Consider the following 24,034-nt stretch of genomic DNA (forward strand, 5'->3'; position numbering starts at 1 on the left):
TAATCAAACAACAACATAAAAGAATAAAAAAATAATAATAATAAAAGTATTTTGAGCTGTTTAAAAGAATCGGATTGTTCATGAATGACCCAACACTACGGTAGAAGCAGGAGGACCGAGGCGGAGAGCGGAGGCGCTCCTCCAGTTCAGAGACCGGCTTGGGGCGATGCTGGAGTGGCTCGGCAGGGAGCGCGAGGGTTCCCCACGGAGTGATCCCCACTCTCACAACATTTCATGGTCCCTCATGCGGGGAAAAAGTCAATAACTTCTGATTTTGGATTCTAAATGGGATATAAAATGGCCAAATGATAAATGGACATTCCTGTCTATTTACACGCCAAGAGTAAAACCCAGATTTCAAAGCATTAGCATCAGTCATCTCTGCTCCACATTAAGGTTGCTGCGGTTACCAATGTTACACGGTGTTCGGGCATAGACTGATTTCATTACTTGCCCACTGCCCTCACTGTCGTTTTGCCTTTTTTTTTATAGAAATAAAACCCATTTAGTTCATTTCCACGTATCAGTGCCAACGTTGATCAAAAAAAACGAAAAAAAAACAAAAAACTCTAATTTGTAAAATACTAACTGTGCAGCAGCACTTTCTTAACGGCACGGGTGGAGCGAGGGGGAGGTACAAAACAGGCGCTACGATATGTTGCTATGGTGATGTACAAAGAATAAAATACATTACACTAAATTATTTTGTGTCTGTTATTATATATAAGAATTGATACAAGTAATAACCTGGAGCTGCGACTCCGGTGCAATCACTGGACCAACCGCGCCACGTGAGACCACATCGTCCAAATCCTCCAACTGCTTCCTACAACTTTATATAAATTTACGATCTTTATTTAAGCCACTGAGTGCGATATTCCCCAGAAAATGGCTTCTACCGGGAACAGCACCCAGAGTTTTGCGCAGCAGACATCGGACACCAGTAACACCGCACAACGAAAATGTGTTACCTGTAACACCGGGTGTTTATAATTATGAGTTTATTAGCCAGTGGAACAAAAATTCTCGCCGTGTTCATCCCTGTTGGTTAAAACCACCAGCAAAGACGGGAAATGTGAACGCAGGCAGGGTCTGCAAGACTGAGGGCTCTTCTATGCAAATATCAGTGTTAATGGGCGTTAATAGGTTGCCTCACTTGTCCTCCTTCTCTGTATCTCAGCAAATATTTCACAGCAGAGAGCAGCTGCTTTGTTTGCTCTGCAGAAATAAACTACTCCAAAATCTTTTTTTGCAGTAGAGAACTGAAAATATGAGGCCGGTGCTGCACCCATGACAAAGGTGTTGCACACTAAACCATACTTATGTTCTCTGGATTGAAACATATCCAGCCATTTTAACTGAATAAACCAAAATTGAAGATGCAAGAAGCCAGATAATATTCAACACTATTAGAAAAATATAGAGCTGCCCCCTGAAAGTCGAAGAGTCGAATCATCAGTCGGAAAACCTGTCAGCCAACTGGATTCTTCAGGTTGAGCACTCGTTTTTCTTTTTTTAGTGTAAATTATAATTTCCGGATAAAACAGATCGTAACTGACAAAATGCACGTGGATTACATTTCAATGAGGAATTATAAACATCTCCTCATGCTTGTGTGAGAGGCAGGCAGAGGGAGCCGGCCCCGCCCCCCTCATAAATATCTCCATGTCTCCGGTGATGGAGAGATGGAGAGAGAGAGAGAGAGAGAGAGAGAGAGAGAGAGAGAAAGGAGAGATGTCTCTTCTGATAATAGCCAAAATGCTTCTTAGACAAATATCTTAATCTTATTGCAAGTTAGAAATATAGCCAAAATAAATGAAATACTTTTTCTTATCAATACTATGGTCTTTAATAATTTAGCCGTGGGGCCCGTTTAATACTGGGTCGGTGGGTACCCAACCCTAGGCTCGTTTCTCCGTGCGCACCCCTCCACCGAATAGTCAAATATTCGCATTGAACAGCCGAATCTGATTTGATTGACAAAATTCTGAGTCGGGTACAGCCCTAGAAAAATGTATGACTGTTAAAAACCTAAAAACTATTTAAGTATTTGAAGTCACATCTGTGGTATTTGAGATCACATTCTTGGCATAGACAGAACAAGGCTACTTACAACATGCCAAACCAGAGAAATCTAACTCATTTGCACTGCGGAAATGCAATTTGCCATTGTACCATTTGCAGAAGGGAAAATAATCATAGCAACATAAAACTTGCAGACATAAAGTTTGATAAGATGCAACAATTACTTTTTGGTACTATATGAAATTGTCTGGATGCCATGTCACCTTCCCATTTTAAATAAAGACTTGGTTTATACTTATTGGAGGCTATAACAGCAGGTAACTCTCACTACAATTAAAGTTAAATATTCATATCAAAGTTCTAATCTGTAATATTATTGTAAAAAAAATATATGATATATATGTAAAATATATATAAACTCCCCGACCACATTATTAGGTACACCTGTTCAATTGCTTATTAACACAAATAGCTAATCAGCCAATCACATGGCAGAACCTCATTGAATTTAGGCATTTAGACATGGTAAGGACGACTTGCTGAAGTTCAAACCGAGCATCACAATGGGGAATAAAGGGGATTTAAGTGACTTTGGACGTGGCATAGTTGTTGTTGCCAGACGGGCTGGTCTGAGTATTTCAGAAACTGCTGACCTAGAAAAGAAGAAGAAGAACCAGTCTTTATTCGTCACGCAACACACCACACTACAACACATGCTTGCACACACACACACACACACACATGCACATGCTTTGATGGTGGCCGGTGAAATGGATCCTCTGCTTTTGACCCATCCTGGCTTGTCCTTCCTCCAGGTGATAAGTGTCCATCGCTGGTCAGACGATGATGGGTGCATGTTTTGGGTGGGGGTCCTTACTGACGTGAGGTGGAGGAAACCCCATGTGAGCACGGGGAGAACATGCAAACTCCTACTGGGATTTTCAAGCACAACCATCTCTGGGGTTTAAAGAGAATGGTCCAAAAAAGAGAATATATCCAGTGAGCGGCAGTTGTGTGGACGAAAACGCCTTGTTGATATAGAGGTCAGAAGAGAAAGAGCAGACTGGTTTGAGAAGATAGAAAGGCAACAGTAACCCAAATAACTCGTTACAGCCAAGGTATGCAGAATACCATCTCTGAACACACAACACGTCGAACCTTGAAGCAGATGGGCTACAGCAGCAGAAGACCACACCGGGTGCCACGCCTGTCAGCTAAGAACAGGAAACTGAGGCTACAATTGGCACAGGCTCACCAAAAACGGACAATAGAAGATTGGAAGAACGTTTCCTGGTCTGATGAGTCGATTTCAGCTGCGACATTCAGATGGTAGGGTCAGAATTTGGCGTAAACAACATGGAAGCATGGATCAATCCTGCCAGTTCAGGCTGGTACTGGTGGTGTAATATTTTATTGGCACACTTTGGGCTCCTTAGTACCAACTGAGCATGGTTTAAAGGCCACAGCGTACCTGAGTAATGTTGCTGATGTCCATCCCTTTATGAGCACAATGCACCCATCTTCTGATGGCTACTTTCAGCAGGATAATGCACCATGTGACAAAGCTCAAATCATCTCAAACTGGTTTGTTGAACATGACAATGAGTTCACTTTACTCCAATGGCCTCCACAGTTACCACATCTCAATCCAATAGAGCACCTTTGTAATGTGGCGGAACGGGAGATTGGCATCATGGATGTGCAGCCGACAAATCTGCAGCAACTGTGTGACGCTATCATGTCAATATGGACCAAAATCTCTGAGGAATGTTTCCAACACCTTGTTGAATCTGTTGGAAGGTAAACCTTCGCCCCAGTCTGAGGTCCTGAGCGCTCTGGAGCAGGTTTTCATCAAGGATCTCTCCGTACTTTGCTCCGTTCATCTTTCCCTCGATCCTGACTAGTCTCCCAGTTTCTGCTGCTGAAAAACATCCCCACAGCATGATGCTGCCACCACCATGATCCACCGTAGGGATGGTATTAGCCAGGTGATGAGAGGTGCCTGGTTTCCTCCAGGCATAACGCTCGGCATTCAGGCCAAAGAGTTCAATCTTGGTTTTATCAGACCAGAGAATCTTGTTTCTCATGGTCTGGGTTAGGGTTAGTCTTTTAGGTGCCTTCTGTCAAACTCCAAGCAGGCTTGTCATGTGCCTTTTACTGAGTAGAGGCTTCCGTCTGGCCACTCTACCATAAAGGCCTGATTTGTGCAGTGCTGCAGAGATGGTTGTCCTTCTGGAAGGTTCTCCCATCTCCACAGAGGAGAGCTGGGCTCTGTCAGAGTGACCATCAGGTTCTTGGTCACCTCCCTGACCAAGGCCCTTCTCCCCCGATTGCTCAGTTTGGCTGGGCAGCCAGCTCTAGGTAGAGTGCTGGTGGTTCCAGACTTCTTCCATTTACGAATGATGGAGACCACTGTGCTCTTTGGGACCTTCAATGCTGCAGAAATTTTTTAGTACCCTTCCCCAAATCTGTGCCTCGATACAATCCTGTCTCGGAGGTCTACAGACAATTCCTTTGACTCGATGGCTTGGTTTCTGCTCTGACATGATCTGTCAACAGTGGGACCTCATAGAGAGGTGTGTGGCTTTCCAAATCATGTCCAATCAATTGAATTTACTACAGGTGGACTCCAATCAAGTTGTAGAAACATCTCAAGGATGATCAGTGGAAACAGGATGCTCCTGGGCTAAATTTTGAGTGTCATAGCAAAGGGTGTGAATACATATGTACATGTGATATTTCAGTTTTTTATTTTTAATACATTTGTAAAAATTTCTAAAAAAAAAAAAATTCCGCTTTGTCATTATGCGGTATCGTGTGTAGATTGATGAGAAAAAAAGGAATTTAATCCATTTTGGAATAAGGCTGTAACATAACAAAATGTGGGGAAAGTGAAGGGGTGTGAATACTTTCCGGATGCACTGTATATATAGAGTTGGCACTTGATAAGCAAGTTCAATATGTTTACGTGAAGCATATGATCCTTCATATGCCTTTATGTTCCTGAAGAATGCACTGATCAGATACGCGCAAGAAGTGAAAGGCATCCATGGTGAATTTGATTGCTGGTTTAATCAGTAAACTGTCAATAAGGATGAACAATTACAAAAAAGAACAATACCCTTGGAAAAAATAAAATAAAATATCCCCCCTACCTCAAGTGACCAAGAAACCCCAAACAAATAAATAGATCCGAATCCACCCAACACGGATGACAGATGATCGTAAGAATTGCCACTTTAAGGCAGAGAAAACGTGGTCTGTGTGACTCCAATCCAAGCAAACACATTTAATAGGAGAAAAAACCCAGAATCTTTCCTTTAAAAGTTTTAGTGGATAAGATGACACTCAAGAGTCGAGTCGAAATGAACAATGAGGTTTGCCTTGTTTTCAGTCTGCATTTTCTAGTCGCCCTGTCATAATTAAGCTTGACTTGTGCGGGTTTTTCTCCATCCAAACATTTCTCAAAGCTCCGCGGGCGATGCACAGTAGGTGGAGCAGTCAGCACATATCAGCTGACACAGCCTCATCAACCTGCTGCCTAATAACGCCTCTGGGTTCCAGGTCGCATTCAATCAGGGGCCCCTTACTGCGTCCTCCAGGTCCCACCTGACTGGCAAAGCCGCAACGCCGAGCGCTTGGGCTTGTTTACGCCTGTAATTTTCAATATGATTCCTACTCCTTTATATAATATCCCTTCCTTGCTAAGGGCTGCCATGGAGAATCAGTGTCTGCAGTGAAATATTGATGAGAGGAGGAATTAAAATATTTAAAACAGCCTGTGGTAGATGCACTTGCCCTGGTGTGTGTAGCTGTAAATGGAGACATGTACTTAATGAAGATCACTGAAAGTGTTGTGTCCAGTTTGGAACTTCATGTTTCTTCGTGTGGGATGCCAGTTGTGCACAATTCCTGCCTGGCATGGGGCAAATCGGAAGAACAGGAAGAGAGATCTGAGAACTGCCCACAGAACAGAACTGTTGTTGCTGAACCTGTGATTTGAATATGTTAATCAGGAACAGCCACTGGCATGAATCATTTATTCAAAATATAATGCACGGAATTTACCAATGGTCTCCCTTCACCATTCAGGCGAAAGCTAGCTAACCATATAATACCATTAAATAAGCCTGTCCATTTGTCCTAGTTGAAGCATACTATACATAGCTATACAAACAAAATGCTTCTTCCAGGGTTAGAACTTAACAATGCCGATAAAGGTCCATGATTAGAGGAATTACCGCTCAGGTGGTTAGAGAGCCACAGTGATAACCAAAGTCAAGGCTCAACCTGATAAATCCTTAAAAAGCATATTTCACTGAAAATATGGGCACCTACAGTGCAACAGCACTGCAGCCAGCCTTTGTCCAAGCAACAGGGCTCCAGGCTGTGCATGACGAGATGGAGAAAACAGAAGCTGGGTCTGGATAGCACCGCATGGTATCGGTCCCCCCCCAAGTAAGGTCTTATTTGAGTCATGGGCTCATAGGACTTGGCAGGCCCCTCAAATGACTCAACTGGTCATTGGGATGACACGCCAGCCTTTTATTTAGTTTTTTATTTCGTGGCTTAAACCTTTTTTTTTTTTTTTAAGGGGACCTATTATTCTTTTCCCTATTTGCTGTGTGTTTTGACTGTGGGTGTTTTTATTTTATTTTATTTTATTTTCCGCTTACATTGAAACAAAAAATCCCTACACGCGAGAATCCCGGTGCATCGCAGTGGGGTTTCCGTGTCTCCCACAAGCTTGGAGCACAGCAACCAAAGTCAGAACAAACATTTAAATGAGGTCTTGTAGATCTAATTAATAACTAATATTTCTCGCTTCAAATTTGTTCAGAAACAGATTTTGGTGGAATGATAAGGTGAAATAAGTGAAAGCTACAGAGTATATACAATGAAACCCATAAGCCATGGTCAAACGCCATTGGCTCAAAGAACCCAAAACTTGTGCTCAAACCTCTTGTGCTCAAACCAAATCTTAGTGGTATTTTCAACAAAAACTCAAAAACATGTTTTGAGGCTGCAGAGACCTATATTAACTTGTGTAAGAAGGAGCATAATAGTTCCCCTTTAAGTTTGTTTTCTGTTTTGATTTGATTTGGGGAGAAGGGATAATCTGACCATGTTCACTGCTGTGTTCATTTGGTTTAATATGAGAGAATAGTGCAGCTGAGCTTAGGGCTTAGCTATATATGGATATAATATCGATATCATGATATGTGACTAAATATCGTCTGGGATTTTGGTTCAAATATTGTGATATAGTTAAGCTGCTGCATTACAGTAAAGTAACGCAATTTTCTAAACTTGATAGACTGTTCGAGCTGTTCTAATCAACGCCTCTACCTGCTAGAATGTTACAGTGTTTATTTGGCCAAGAACATTTTCATGTACGAGGGACTTGACCTGGTAAGGCTGGGTGCATTGTTGTACAATTGTACAATATCAAAATAATATCCATATTAATAATGATATTTAGGTATTCATCAAAAAATGTAGTGATATATGATATGCATTGTAAGTCTGCCATACAGGTTGCAGTTGCAGCAGTCCTTCTTTAATGAAATACAGGCAATCACAATTCCAACAAAATGTTCAAATAGTGAGTCTGAAACAGTATGCCTTTGATCCATATTGGTCCATATTGGTTTATTGACGAAGATGCCTCAACAAAATGTCTTCGAAGGGACTTATACATTCTTTTTTTTTCCCCAAACACAATACTTGTCAAATATATGTACGACCATATGTGTATGTATGTGACAAATAATCTCTTGAACTTGAACTTAAATAAAAACAGATGGTTCAATGACTCATAATCAATAGTAAAAGAAAAAATTAAGTGATAAACCAGGCCATGTGTATTGTTTATGAAATGTGACTACCAAAATGCATACTGTTTGGATACAATAACGATATGAAACTAAACCAGCTTAGGAGAAACAGCACAAAGATGTTCTAGGAAGCTCAGCAGAGGATAATCAGAAAACCTGAGGCTGCTCGGCTGTGTCCGCAGCCAGCAGGACAGAGAACAGTAAAGGCAGCATCTACACATTGACTCTGATGGTGACTGAATCAGTAAACAGCGAAGAGGGAAAAACAAAGGTGAGCATACAACGACACAACAGAGCGAAAAGCCCTCCACCAGCCGTTTCCAACCCACTGGGCTGCTGCGACAGTTACTTCAACAGTCTGGCTATGACTGAACCGACTGTTCCTCCCATAAAAACATTGGCAGTATATTTTATCTTCCAAGTGGCAGGCCCACTGCCAAAGTCATTTGCAGGCAAGTCTTACATGACAACATTTCCCCAGTGGAAGTGTGATCCCACTCTACAACCTTTCAATGAACTGCACGCATAACATTTTTGCAGGTGATTCAAACACTATTCCAGCAGCAAATGAAGTAGTGAACCGGTTGGAATAAACGACTGAGGTACTGGGACACAGAATAAACTGCTATGTAATAAAGGAATAAAAAGCATATGCAATCACTTCAACAAACCTCACTGTTACATTAATCATTGACCAGTGGTGATAAAACTGGACTGTGTTGTGGTTACACATTACTGACCGCCACAAAGATGTTATTAACTTTGAGCTCCAACACAGGCCATTGGCAGAATGTCTCATGCTTTAAGAAAGTGCCACTCGTAAAAAAAAAGTCGGGGGGGTCGTTGTTCTATGATTCGTCAAAAATCACGTCCATTCAACCAGCGCTAAAAGTTGGCTACTGAAAAACATAGAGGTTACCATTTAACTAGTTATCACTTACAGCCTAAACATTCACAGACTGTGGTCCTAAAGTGTCAGGATACTGTGATCAACATTAAAATAAGTCATTGAGATATCTAAGTGGATTCAAGGCAATCAAGGAATATTAGGATAAGTTCAGTTGTTACTTTTCTCTTTGAGTACATTTTTTCCAGATGCGTTGCTTAAGCCACTTCTGACCAAAGGTTGAGCCCTGCCTACATTCCAGACTGAAAATTCAACAAAAAAAAGAAAAATCAGAGCTCAACTGTATACCTTTTAAGAGCCTTTTAAAAACAAATCATCCCTCAAGTATGACCTTCAGCAGTAGGCTTAGGGTTTTATAACATCAGAAATGTTCACTCTGATGCAGAAGAACTTGGTTTATAGTGACAAGGAGAAATATATTGAAAACTAAAATCTGACAAAATGTTGATGTTGACATTGACACCATGAATTGACTTCTAAGGCCTAGAATTTGTAAATCTGAATTCAAGAAAAGTCAAGACTCTTTTATGGACCTGGACAGTTCATTAGCCAATAGACAGCTATGAAGCACAAGGAAATCTTATATAAGTACAGAGAAAAAATAGAATACATTTTTCAAATTAAGAGTACATTTTAACCGTGTGAGAGAGGGAAGGTTTTGGTGCGATAAACCAGCTCCAGAAAACCTAACAGCTAACTGCGATTACCACGACACAAAATGACTCCAGTTAAAGTGAAAGAACAACACTGACATTTCTGCTTAAGTTAAAGTATATGTGTACTTAAAGTATTAAAAGTACTTGTCAAATCCAATGCCCTGATACAACAGAGACTATGCAATGGCATCATTCTGTCTGCAGATGATCGCTCATGCACTGAATTACAATAAAATGCTTGAGGCGGTGAAAGAGATTTACAAGGATATGGAGCCGATGAATCATTGATGAGCAATCCTGAATCAGCTTTGATAGATACAGGGCATGGTTTTGATCAATATCAAGTAACACGACTGTACTAGAACTGTAGTAGAGCAAAGTGTGATTATTTATATATATATATATATATATATATATAGTGGAGTTAAAATCAAAACCCTACGAAACTGAATATACTTTGCACTGAGTACAGTAACAACGTACTTGTACATTATACCACTGGTAACTGATAGTTGGCTGGATGGATGGATAGATGGGTGGTTGGGCAGACAGACAGACAGACAGATGGATAGACAGACAGATGGATAGACAGACAGACACACAAACAGATAGATGACAGATGACAGATAGATGGGTAGATGGATAGACAGACAGACAGATGATAGATGACAGATAGATGACAGGTAGAAAGATAGAGATGTGTGTGTACCTGTCTAAACAGATGTGTTACAGCAGCTCCCATCAAAACAATAGGCAGAAATGAATAGGAAACAGAAAAAAAAACAATATACAATACACCTCAAATTAATACAAACCTCTGTATCAACAATTCACAAATCGTGCCACTTTGCAGATACTGTGTGTACCAGAGTGGGGGGGGGATGGTTATACGGCAATGCAAAAAGCTGAGGCAGACAGGTGTCAACATATTCGAATCCAGTGATTGGCAGGTGCAGGGAGCTGCTGGGAGCCGGGGACTCACCTGGCGCGGAGTGATGCGGAAGAGGGGCCCCTTCACACGGCAGGGACACCCAGAGCAGAGCCCCGCCGAGCAGCCGCAGCAGCACAACATGACGGCCCCCCATCCTCCCAGCTCAGCCGGCCGAGCACCGTCAGCCGGTCGGGTTCCTCCTCCGGTATTCGAAACGTCTTACGAGAGCGTGACCAATGCGCGATTCATTAATTCGAGTGTGCGTTATCAAAGCCGCAGATCGAGCATCATTTCTGGGTCTTGAGCGGCTCACGTCCCATTAGCCTGTTAGCTCCATCTACCGTGTCCAGTATCCCACTAGCCGGTTAGCATTAGCTTTAGCCTCGGCTAACATGTCGACGCTAACAGGTTCGACCAGCGATTCTGAAACCCGCTCACAAACCTCTAATTTGTTCGCCCGCGAAGACGCGCGGGGACCGTGAGCGTTTACCGCGGGTCATATTTGGCCGTGGCTCCGGTTAAGTCGCTTGGACATCGGTGTCTGCGGGGGACGTCGCGCCGCCAGCCCGGGCTGCTGTCAGGTGAACGGCTTCCACCACAGCGCCATGTTCCTGGATGGCGTGACGTCACTGAGGGGCGGGCATCTGCGAGACTGACGTGTACCGCAGCCAATCACAGGCCTGCGTTTTGTTACTGGAGCCTTTTTTGAAATTTCTATTTTGAACTGTTTTGGACTTTTCCAAGGCGGTGATTTTTAATCTCCACACCAGGAACCCTCGATTTTTTTTCTTTTTTCTTTTTTTTTTCCCCAATTTATTAGGGGTCCAGCCCGCAGACTCGGACCGACCCTCGACCGCGGTGGGCTGTCCTCAGTGCGCCCCAACCAGGTCGCATGACCCTATGCACCGGGCTGTGGTCCACATTTAATCCACATCTATATTTCAAGCCGATGTGGATTAAATGTGTAGCGGAATGTTTGCGCTTATCAATATTCACACTGGTTCGAGACAACTGCATATATGTACGACCGTATGTATATGTATGTGACAAATAATCTCTTGAACAGAACTGAACTGAACTGACAGACGACAGGAGCTGATGCTGCCTTCAATGGACACTTGGAAAATTGTAACTCGTTTGGTCATCAAGCTGACGCTGCGTTCCAGGGGAACCCAAAAATGTTGGGATTGGTGTCGACACAAATGATGGTGTCTTTTACGGGAACTCGGAAAACTGCAGCCACAGGCAAGATGAATAAAATGTGTATTCGGGGTGGTTCCGACATGGCGTCCTCCGAGTTTGATCCAGATCGGTCCATTATTGTTGAATAACTTTGTAAAAAAATTTTTTTATCATCGCTGAAATGTGCGCACATGCGCAAATGACTGCACACACAGGTCACATGATGGCATCGCAGTCTAGTGATTGGTCAACAGTCGGGACCTCACCAAGATGGCCACGTGTGCAGATGTTACTGACGTCAGAACTTTATGGATGTCATGCATCCGACGAACCCACAGACAAAATGAGTAGAATGTGTATTCGGGCAGTTCCAACATGCCGTTGTTCAAGTTTGACCCAGATCAGTTCAGTATTGTGGAAGAAGTTTGTGATCAACAATTGCCACCTCACCAAGATGGCGGCACTCACAGATCCTTGCATGTATGCGCAAGTTGACGTGGGACACAGATCATGTGATGGCAGTGCAGTCTAGTGATCATGATTGGACTTTAACTAAATGTAAGATACAAACGCTTAGCCATGTGAAGTTACAAAGTTATAGGTATTATCTTATTATTACTAACCTTTCTTTAGCTTGAAAAAAAATGTTTAAGTATTACCAGAAGACTGTTGGATTAAACAAGACATATTTAACGTCATAAATATATACACTTCTGAGGACAAATTACACGCACCAGAGTAAGTTGTACTTAATAAAAACCTAATAAGATCACTGTCAAAATGTATAGACATTCCAGAGATATCAATGTATACAATCTTCCTGAATTATAAAGACTCGTAACAATAATCATAAGCAATTACATAATACAAGGAACACGTATTCAATGTGTATGTGTTTGGAAATATTTTCATTCTGACTGTGTTTTTAGGTTCCCTTCCAGATGCCTCAAAGAAGCCCAAGGTGAGAGAGTGGCGCAGAACGTTTGTCTCATAACATAAGGAAACGGAGTAAAATAAAATAAACTACGTATAAAATAAAAACACACTGTGTTGGCGAAGTGATCTCAGGCGCCCATAACTGGGTAAGGGTTGGATTACTTCCTTATTATTGTATGCTGAAGCGGTGACCTGCTGTATCGCTGTGGAAAATTATGACTTTGCGTTACGGAATATAGCCATGCCAATTGATAAAGCCATTCAGAGAATCACCGGTAAACAATAACTGGCGATACATGTTTAATTATTAAGCAAGGATCATGTTATGCGGTTGTAGACCCACACGCATGGAGCATGGTTGGACATTTGCAGCACGACTCACTCTGCAGCTTTGGAGCTTATTGCAACAACACTGACTCTGTTTAAAGGCATTTCCTTAGCGCTGCATTGGTTCAGTGAAGGCCAGCCACTATTTGAAACCACTGGACTAAAAGCACAGGTTATTGACATAAAACAACAGCAACCAGGGAGTGATTCCTGCACGGCGTCCAGTGGCAAAGCATTCTGCCAGACAACCAATCCAACCACAGATTTCAAAGGCCAACGTGATGAGTCTCAGTCTGAGCCAAATGTTGCTGATAGAACAGAATTAGTTGTATAAGAAATTCAGATAAATCCGATGTTATTGAAGTCAGTACATTGGAGGAAAACAAGCTTTCAATTCCTTCCTCTAACGACGGCTCAACAAAAACAACTTTGCCTAAAATGGAATGTCATTCATTCCAATAATAGCAGTCACACACATCAAGCGATGGCAACGTGCGACCCCTGTGAAGCAGAAGTTACTGTGGATGACGGCGACTGCGTCTTCAGAGCATTATCCTTTGCAATGAATGGAAATCACAAATAAATTGGACTTGCTGCTGTTGGACACACGGAGGAAAAGTCGTCCACCTTCATTAATAATCTCAGACATGAGTGCTCTTCTGTCGAAAATGATTTGCAGGCGTCACCGACGAAATGTCCTTCAGTTTGGGCTGCAGAAGTGGAAGATACAGGCAACAGCAAATCGTACTTGGCGTCGATATTTTCCCACACCGTCGTCAAAACTGATTCAAGTAAATCAAAGCTACGATTTCATAAGGAGACAGCAATGAACTAAAAACACATGAATGAATGTCATGATGAAGTGTTTTCACGTATGAAACTAAGAGTCACAGTGCGTATGTGTAAAAACCCCAAAAAAGCAGGAACCACTCCAAACCACCCCGAACCACCCGAACCACCCGAGCCACCCGAACCCCATCAAACCCCCCAAACCACCCTGAACCACCCCGAACCACCCGAACCACCCGAACCACCACAAACCACCCAAACCCCATCAAACCATCCAAACCACCTCAAACCCCATCAAACCATCCAAACCACCCAAAACCACCCAAAACTTCCAATATATGATGTTATTGAAGATAATAAGTTGGACAAAACAATATTGATTCCTTCCTTTAGCAACAACTCAACAAAAACAACAGAGAGCCAAAGCACACTCCTCCATTGAACTTTAATGAGCCCCGCATATTGCTGCATAGACTACATAGTCTCCTAGACTGTCTCCTAGATCAATGATTTTCAACCTTATTTTTTACATCAAGGGCCCTCTATTTAGCATCAGTCAGTTGTATCCCTAGATGGGATTTAGTGTCTATACTATAGTTTGGGAGATAACAGTAAAACAGTCAGTATTGTACATTCTCCGACGACCTTCAAATCAAATAATGGTGAAGTTGAACTGATAATAATTTTGCTCTGGACCCCCTGGAATGTTTAATTCATTCTCAAACAAGACACCACGTTTCACTGCTTTCATATGTATTTGTGCATTCTTCTCATGTGAAAGCTCTACAATTTTTAGTGACTCTTTCTATTTTCATTTCTTTGTCGATCAGTGTTTGGTTCTTCTCCTATTGTCTTGCGCCGTTTTATTTATTTATTAATTTATTTATTCAGTTCCAATGAAAAATACACATGTTCTCCCAAAACAATTTTTACATAGATTGCTGATTAATAACAATATCCGTTCATGCAATGTTTATTAGAGTCATAGAATCAGCAGAACATTAATATTGTAATTCCTTGCTTCGAGGCCATAACCATCAAACCATCTGGTTCATGACGAGGATGACGAGACCCTTGTTCCTCGTGGGTTAGTCATGTCGTTATTGCACACCTCATATGACATAAGGCTCTATTTGTAGTAGTAGTAGTAGTAGTAGGAGGAGGAGGAGGAGGAGGAGGAGGAGGAGGAGGAGGAGGAGGTGGAGGCAGAGGAGTATTATTTATATTTAATAATAATACCAATGATAATAATATTAAATATAATAATAACAAATATAGCTGCAGGCAGCAATACACGGGCCCCGGTCTCAAAAAGCTTCAGATTTCAACATTCAGAGAATTAACCCCAAACATTGTCAACAGGGGCTGGACCCTAGTCATGGAGGTGGGGGTTACACAGTACAGTAACATATACTTTTGACTGTCAATTCCCAATATCCATTTTTGTTTACTGCCTAAACCCAGGGGGTTTGCAAGTCAATGGCCGTGGAGAAGAAAAAAAACGCCTTCCCCTCTGCTCCGCTGAGCTGGTACAGGGGGAGGAGGCTTTGGGGGGAAATCTCCCTGGGTCTGAGGACAGACGTCAGGTTGCCTCTCGCTCTCCGCATCACAAAGCTGCGAGGGAGTGCTGCTGACTTACAGGCACGGAGCTCGGACAGCGCCAGACTGCACATCACACGCGGTTAGTACCGGGCTTTTTGCGAATCCTTTGTTTTTGGGACGTTTAACGGGCTGCCTGTGCATCCGTCGGTTCATCTTCCTCCTTTCGAGCAGCTCAAAGAGAAACATTTTTTTTTATCAAGAGTAGGAAATGTGCACAGAGCGGTTGCGGCACTGTGCAGCGCTCGGGCTCTTTCTGGAGAAGCCGCTCATTCAGATTGATCTTTGTGCTCTTTTTTTTTTTGTATTAAAATGCAAACTTTGATTTGATTCTTGATCCCAAGATATTTTGGATGTTCGCCGAGCGAGAGAACTTGCAGAGAGATGACTGCTTTATCCACAAACTGTTGTTTTACTGTTTTTTTTGTTTGTTTTATTTTCCCTGCCAATCAGGGAGAGGGTTCTGTCTGTCAGCACACACCTGTACCAGTGTCATTTACTGCCACTTTGCCCTCCTGTGTGTGTGTGTGTGTGTGTGTGTGTGTGTGTGTGTGTGTGTGTGTGTGTGTGTGTGTGTGTGTGTGTGTGTGTGTGTGTGTGTGTGTGTGTGTGTGTGTGTGTGTCTGTGTGTGTGTGTGTGTGTGTGTGTGTGTGTGTGTGTAGCCCTAAGTCCAACGCGGAGGACCATGGCATTTGCAGGGTTTTTGAACGACGAGCAGGTCAAGGCTGCGGTCCAGGCTTGTCAAGGTGAGTCATATTGCGAGAACGCACCTGTCACATCAGTCAGAAAACGTTCTTAAGGAGCAAACCTGTACACGCACACGCACGTGCACACACGCACACACACACACGCGCGCACACACACACACACACACACACACACACACACACACACACACACACAATAATTGAGAGCTGCCACCGAATGCCCCTCCCACTCCCAGGGGGACTTACCTGTACGCTGTGCAGTGGGGGCGGGTGGCGACAGGTAACCAGGCAGCCAGGGGGCTGGGGAGCGGTTACCACGCAGATACCACAGGTTTTGCACAGACAAGGCAAAATCACGGCAGCTGTGCAACACCCCCCCACACCCTAAATGATTAATCTGCGGCCATTACAGCTGCTTGACCGAGCAGTCACGGCACACCCACCCAGAAAAAATTAAAATGTCAGTTCTGATGAACTTGTCGTTATTGAAAAATGCGCTACTTTACTCGTCTAAATTGTATAGTTTTGGGGCAGAACGCTGCTCAAGGTTTTGAACATTTGACAATAAACTGGAAAATTTGAGTCTCTATTAGATGGAACAGGAATAAAACTGGGTTTACCCTCATTTTCATTTGAAGATGGTAAAATCAAGTCATAAGACTTAAGGGTTTTTTATTGGTCGCTTGTGACGGTGGTGATATTTATTTGATCAATTTCTGATCATCAGCCCCCAACAATAGAAGCAGAATATACGTAGAGCAGCACATCCATAATATATGCAAATAAATTGAACGGCTGTTTCTCAAAATGTGTCAGTTTAAAAAAAGGGCAAATATGTGATTTTTGAACAAAACTTTTTTACAAATTACGACTTTAAAATGTGAACAACAATACATTTCTTTCTCAAAATGGAATTGATGGAAATTGAAGAGACAGGATTGAAAGTGATGACTTCCAACCATGGGAAATGTCCGACTGAACGTATTTCTGATGAGCAAAATGCAGTCCATGTTGGAGCAGAATTCTCAATTGCTTTCATTCTAAAATATCATATCAGTTGTCCATTTGACCGTATGTCAGTTTTATTGAAATGATATAATGAAGCGGCAGTGTAAACGGACGTTTGCTGGTGAGAGGTTTGTGTCACCGTGATGCACCGCGGGGCACGTATTGGTAAATGTCCTCAGTTGTTGAGTGAAAGTCATCTGAGCGCATGAGTGAATGTGACATCTCTATTCAGCCTCTCGCCATTCTGGGTCCCTCGTTATTTTGTGATTCCCTCCCTTCCCTTCTCGGTCTTTCTCTCATCCTTTCTCCCCCCCTCGGCCTCTGTCTGTCTCTATCAATCTATGCCTTCTATGTGTTCGCGTGGACGCAGCCCCCGGGTCCTTCGACTACAAGTCATTCTTCGCACAAGTGGGACTCACCAGCTTATCTGAGGCGGACGGCCAAAGAGTGTTCGGTGTCCTGGACCAGGACAAGAGCGGATACATTGAGGCGGAGGAGCTCAAGTAAGGATGGAGTCCGGGAATATGCGTGTCTTTTGTGAGGCTTTGTAGTTGGGTGGGGGTAGGGGATGGAGCGCTTGAATGGGACCTCTGGCTTGGGTGGTATTAACGGAAGCGTTATTTGGTAACGCAGTGAAGTTAGCGGTGCGGAAGAAGGGGGTGCGGGGTGGGTGTTGTGTAATAATAATAATAATAATAATAATAGGGGCTTATTCAGCAATGCTTAAAAAACATGTTACGTGCAACGTGCTGTAAAATGTAGTTCATCAGGAGTCTGAAGATAATGTCACATGGTCACGCATTGAATTCTATGGTGACAATTCTTATCACGTTTCTCCATCCACCCCGCCCCCTGTCAGGCTCTTCCTTCAGAATTTCTCCCTGGGGGCCAGGGAGCTGACTGTGGGCGAGACCAAAGCTCTAATGGAGGCAGGAGACAAGGACGGAGATGGAAAAATCGGAATGGAAGGTAAAGTCCTGGTTAGTGACCGGCAGGGTCCGTGAGAGGAGCTGTCCACTGTGAGCAGTGCTGAAACTGCACTGCGCACCATGGGAACCGAGGCATCCAGGCGGACAAACAGAAGAAGAATGTGAACGGTGTTTTGCGGCGTGTTGTTTATGTCTTGCTAGTATGGCCAGTGTGGTTTATGGTTTTATTAAGGATTACTGAATTTTTCCACTTTGTCACCATCTTTCCCACAGAGTTCTGCGGTCTGCTGGAATAAAACACCAACGCTGTCACCGACCGTCCCCTCTTGTTTTGATCTCTAAGTTTGTTTGTTTGTTTGCTTAGAATCATGTAGTCTCATTTAGAAATTGTTAGAGAACACCGCCCCCCCCCCCCCCCCCCCCCCTTCATTTTCTGTTTTGATGGAGAGCGACGTGCCAGGTTTTGTGTAAATGTGATTGTGTCACTTGGGTTAATAATAAAAAAAAAAAGAGATTTCAAACAGAAACCAATTGTCAAATTGTGAAACACCATTTGCATTTCTATAAACATGGGGGGTGGGTCACAGAGAGAGAAACTTGGGAGGGGGATGCATTATGATGCGCCAAAATCAGCCTCCACCCATGGGTCTGGTGTTGCCAAGTCCCAGCTGAGATGGATGGGGTCCTGTGAGGTGAGCCGGTGGTACTGGTATGTTCCGGTCCTTATAACACATGGACCATTGGGTTGGTTTGATCGAATAAAAAAATGGTTGGAATGATGTCGTCCACATTAGGACTTACTACCACCTCCTGCTGGAGACATCTCAAATTCAGTTCTAAACAGTATCGCTTGTAAAATACACCGATCAGCCATAACATTAATAGCACCACAAATAACCATTAATCTTGTGTGGCTCCCCCTCGTGCCGCCAAAACAGCTCTGACCCGTGGAGCCATGGACTCCACCGGAGTCTGAAGGTGTCCTGTGATATCTGGCACCAAGACGTTAGCAGCAGATCCTCCATGGGCCCCCATGGATCAGGCTTGTTGCTCCAGCACAGCCCACAGACGCTCCGTTGGATTGGACCCTAACCCCACCCATCCACATGATGTAGAAGAAAAGGTGATTCATGGTCCAGTTGTGACGCTCACGTGTCCATTGTAGGTGCTTTCAGGGGTGGACAGGGGTCAGCATGGACACTGAGCGCTCCCATACACAGCAAGCTGCCATGCACTGTGTGTTCTACACATTTCTATCATAGCAACATTCACTTTTTCAACACTTTGTGCTACAGTAGCTTTACTGTGGGATCAAACCACACGGGCTAGACTTGGGCCCCATGACCCTGTCGCCGGTTCCCTGGTCGTCCTTCATTGGAGCACGTTTGGTAGGTAGTAACCACTGCATAGCGGGGACAGCCCACAAGTTTGGAGATGGTTTTGGAGATGCTCTGACCCAGTCGTCAAGTGGCTCAGATCCTTACGTTGCTTCAACACATCAACTTCAACAACTGACTCTTCACTTGCTGCCTCATATAATAATAATATATAACAGTATATATATAATAATAATAATAATATATAACACTATAAATATAATAATAATATATTACAGTATATATATTATAATAATATATAACAGTAAATATATACTGTATATATATCAGAAGAAAGAAACATTACATTACATTACATTTAGTCATTTAGCAGACGCTTTTATCCAAAGCGACTTACAATTATTCAAACACCGACGGACGCAGCCATCAGGAGCAATGAGGGGTTAAGTGTCTTGCTCAAGGACACTACAGCCTGCTAGCAGGAGGAGCCTGGGATCGAACCAGCGACCTTTAGATCACTAGACCACCAGCTCTACCGCCTGAGCCACCATCCCCTGAAACAGACTTTATTTATCACGCAACACACCACACTACAACACAAGCTTGCACACACACACATACATGCTTTGATGGTGGCCGGTGAAATGGATTCTCTGCTTTTGACCCGTCCTGGCTTGTCCTTCCTCCGGGGGCACAGCCAGGAGCAGTGGGCAGCGTACGTGGACGCGCCCGGGGACCAGGTGATAAGTGTCCATCGCTGGTCAGACCATGATGGGTGCATATTTTTGAGGGGGGTCCTTACTGACGTGAGGTGGAGGAAACCCCATGTGAACACGGGGAGAACATGCAAACTCCACACAGAAACAGTATATATATAATAATGATATATAACAATATATATAATGAATATATATAACAGTATATATATAATAATAATATATCCCACCCCTTGACAGGTGCCATTGGAACCAGACGATCCATGTTATTTACTTCAGCTGTCACTGGTTTTAATGTTGTGGCTGATCGGTGTCTGACTTAGACCTATTTTTGGGAGAAGTCTCAAAACGGTAATACAGCGACTATCTATTGATGTGACAGAAGACAGTTTTGGAGAAATGTTGGCGATTCAGAGACTGTTATGTGGAGACGTAAGCTGTCTCTGCATATGGTCTGCATATGTTGACCCTCATGCATCTTCAATTGTATACTGGTAAGTACGCTGAAATGATTCTCCAAAAAGTAAAGCCAATGCCATAAACCTTTCACCCACAACACCCAAACACGCAACAAAAAGTGTTGACATCAATTGAAGGGACTCAACTCGTTATATAAATATAGAAAAAAGTAAACAAGCAAAATGCATTTAGTAATAAATTGTCATGGTTTTGCTCAATTTCAGTGAATTATTCAGACAGAGTTCAGACTCAAAGGTTCAGTGTGTGGAATTTAGTGAGATCTAGTGGTGAGGTTGCAGATCGCAACAAAATGAACACCGCTCCCCATGGCGGTGCAACATGCTGGTGCAACATGGCGGTGCAACATGGCGGTGCAACATGGCGGTGCAACATGGTGGCGTCTGTGGAAGAGACGGTGGCTGCAAAACTTGGGAAAAACGCGAAAGTCCCTCTCTAGAGCCAGTGTTTGGTTTGCCCGTTCTGGGCTACTGTAGAAACATGGCGGTGCAACATGGCGGCTTCCGTGGGAGCGTACCCACCCCCAATGTAGATTAAAACAGCAGTTCTACACGCTGCTCTTCAAGTGTTCTCCTCTTTATAAAGGAAAAGGCACCCTGTGGTTAAGACACAGCCATGTTGTCATGAGCTTAATTAATATGTATTTCTAATCGCACATGGTTTATTAGTTCAGGTGATCTATACAGATCGTTGCCGATCAGAGCTGATTGATTATTTTAAAATAACTCCAGGGACCCTGGCTGCCAGAGATGCCTTGGGGGACCCTTATCCCACCAAAGCCACTGGGTCCAACATGATGCTCACACGTTCACTCCTCCGTGCACACACAACGGGCCCCTGGCACGCAAATAGCCCGTTTGAATGATATAATCCATATCTACCGCCCACTAAGGACAGCTCCACGACGGTCCCCAGGGGCCCGCTTTGAAACCCGACTCAGAGCCCCCCTATGGAATGAGGTGTCAGCCATCAGAGTGGGACGCAGCAGCGAAGGTGGTTTGATCGAGGAACAGTGGAAACATCTCACACTTCGTCGGTGCTATTTCGCCGCGGCTCCTGAATTAGCACAAACTTTTTTATTTGCTTTGTAATGTGTCAGCTAAAGCCAGGGGACCCAACCGGGGCCCACGGTTGGGTCGTATGTGTAAAATAATAATATATGTTATTGTTGTTCGACTTTTTGAAAATATAAATAATTATAGAAATACTGTTTTCACAAAACCTATTCTCCAGTCTCACCCAGCTGCAGTGTTTGTTGTGAGATTTGCCTCCTTTCATCCGTTGCAGTGACACGCTGAAGGAAGATTTTATATAAAACATGATTTGTTTTTCGGGTGGGGGCGGGATCCCAGCCCCAAGGGGTCGGTTTGGGAAACCCCTTGACAAGAGCACAGGATCAAGTGATTGGAGACGTGGCGTCATGGCTCAGGATCCTTTTTTTTCTTTCCCTTGAAGTAAAGTAAAATGAGTAGTAGTAGTAGTAGTAGTATTAGTAGTAGTAGCTGGCCATTATTAGGCGTATTGTCTTTCATGAGCTCCATACATCTCTCAATCCACACACCCTGAAAATAACTTCCGAAACTGTCAAACCCATGTTTACCCATGTTCCCTCAGCGTCAAACGTGCACATTGATCCCACTTCAGAAGGAGACGCTTGAACGATAAAGCTACTTTTTTTTTTCTTTTTTTTTCTTACAATTTTTTGGAAGTTGATCCAAACGACATGTGACGTCCTCCCCCAGTGGGGGGTGGGGTGTGGCAGACACCGGCAAATTCCTATGTTTTGTCAGGACGCATCAAGTGCTTGGAGACATGTGGTGGGAGAGTGTGTGAGGCTCAGGTTTCAAGGCCCTGAAAGGAAACCCTGAATGGAGTAACTGGATCAACTTGTTTTTAATGCTTTAGTTGCTTAAACACACACACACACACACACACACACACACACACACACACATATATATATATATATATATATACATACACACACACACACTTTTTTTTAAGTTGTGTATATATATATATATATATATATATATACACACTACTCACAAAAGTAAGGGATATTTGGCTTTAGGGTGAAATTTATGGAAAATGTAAAAAGTTCCTGCTACAGTGATATTATATCATGAAAGTAGAGCATTTAAGTAGAAGCATGCGATGGTGATTTCCTCATCTCAAACAATTTATTGAAACAAAAGCCAACAACAGTGGTGGGTTTACCACAACAACAAATGTCAATGTCTCAATAACTTTTCATGTGGCCTCGAGCATCAGTTACAGCTTGACAACCACGTCTCATGCTGCAAGTCGACTTATTGTCTGCTGAGGCCTGGCCCCCCAATCTTCTTGAAGGGGGCCCTCAGGTCATTGAGGTTCTGGGGTACAGAGTTAGGAGCCTCTACACGGCCACTCAGCTGATCCCATAGGTTTTCTATGGGATTCAGGTCTGGAGAAAGTGCAGGCCACTCCATTTGAGGTGCCCCAGTCTCCAGCAGCCGTTCCCTAATGATGCCACCTCCATGAGCTGGAGCGTTGTCGTCCATGCAGATGAAATGAGGCCTGTGTTGTTCATGCAGGGGCACAATGACTGGATGAATGATGTCATTCAGGTAGTATGGGCTTGTCACTGTACCATTCACAAAGTGTAGGGCAGTTCTGTATTGACTACACACCTGCCCACACTGTAACACCACCACCACCAAAGGCTCGTCTGGTGACAACAGTGGCTGATGCGTAGCGCTCTCCTTGACGTCTCCATCATTTCTGCTCAATGTGAATTGACCCCTGGTCCCTCGTCCAGGGTAAATGCTCTCTGGCCCCTGCAAGACCATGATGCCTGTGCCTGGTGGTGTGGTCAGGTATCCTTGCAGGTGGTCTAGCACGCATACCACGCTGATGTCAACGGTTGTGAGTGGTCTGACGTGACACTTGGTGCCTCTCACCTTCCTTAAATGTGCCTGGAGTTGAGTGGCATCATCATGCGGTTCCTCAGGGCACTGTTCACAATGAAGCGCTCATCATTGTGGGATGTGGCCAAAGCACGTCCACTTCTATGCCTTTCTGTGACTCTTCCAGTCTCTGTATCTCTGTTGCAAGCTGCTGATGACGCTCTGTGACGCTCTAAGCTCAGTGGCCACTTCCCTCTGACAACATCCTGTTTGAAGCCTCGCAAGGCGAGGTGCTGTTGATCAGTTGTTGGTGTTGTCTTGGTCTCATGATGTCAACATGTGAACAGCATGATGAAGAGGACTTTAAATACCAACTCTAATTGAACCAGGAAATGTATCGGTCCATTCACGGATCAAACACCTGTTGTGAATTTTGCCGTTCAGCTCCTTGTTAGAGAACAGCAAGTTGTGCAAAAAGTACTGAAACACTGAACAGTTGGACGTGTGCATTCACAAGTTTAGAGAAGGTCAAATGAAATCACCTGTAAAGGTTATAGTGCATTTTAGCTTTATCCTGAAATTTCACCTGAAAGCCCAATATCCCAAACTTTTTGTGAGTAGTGTATATATATATATATATATATATACATGGGTATATATATATATATATGTATATATATATATATATATATGTGCGTGTGTTTGTCATTGTGTGTTTTGTCGTTGTGTGTTTAATCATTGTGTGTTTTATCATTGTGTGTTTTATCATAGTGTGTTTTATC

General features: G+C 43.4%; 2 protein-coding genes across 2 annotated transcripts in view; one reads left to right on the top strand and one right to left on the bottom strand.

The window, feature by feature from the left end:
• The window catches only part of lmtk2 (lemur tyrosine kinase 2), a 34,036-nt gene extending 23,104 nt beyond the window's left edge, over nt 1-10,932 (bottom strand). The window contains exon 1 of the mRNA XM_080010164.1: nt 10,408-10,932. Coding sequence (XP_079866290.1) covers nt 10,408-10,510 — 103 coding nt within the window. The 5' untranslated portion in view covers nt 10,511-10,932. The remainder of the gene's footprint in view (nt 1-10,407) is intronic.
• A 4,943-nt stretch (nt 10,933-15,875) lies between these two features.
• LOC307237427 (parvalbumin alpha-like) lies at nt 15,876-18,130 on the top strand (the record flags this gene model as incomplete). Its single annotated transcript, XM_080010139.1, has 4 exons — nt 15,876-15,936; nt 17,276-17,408; nt 17,765-17,874; nt 18,108-18,130. The coding sequence occupies 4 exons, from the start codon at nt 15,876-15,878 to the stop codon at nt 18,128-18,130; spliced, it is 327 nt and encodes a 108-aa protein (XP_079866265.1).
• Between the last annotated feature and the right edge of the window lie 5,904 nt (nt 18,131-24,034).

This window comes from Zeus faber (genome assembly GCF_960531495.2).
Source record: "Zeus faber genome assembly, chromosome: 11".
NCBI classification, from domain to species: domain Eukaryota; kingdom Metazoa; phylum Chordata; class Actinopteri; order Zeiformes; family Zeidae; genus Zeus; species Zeus faber.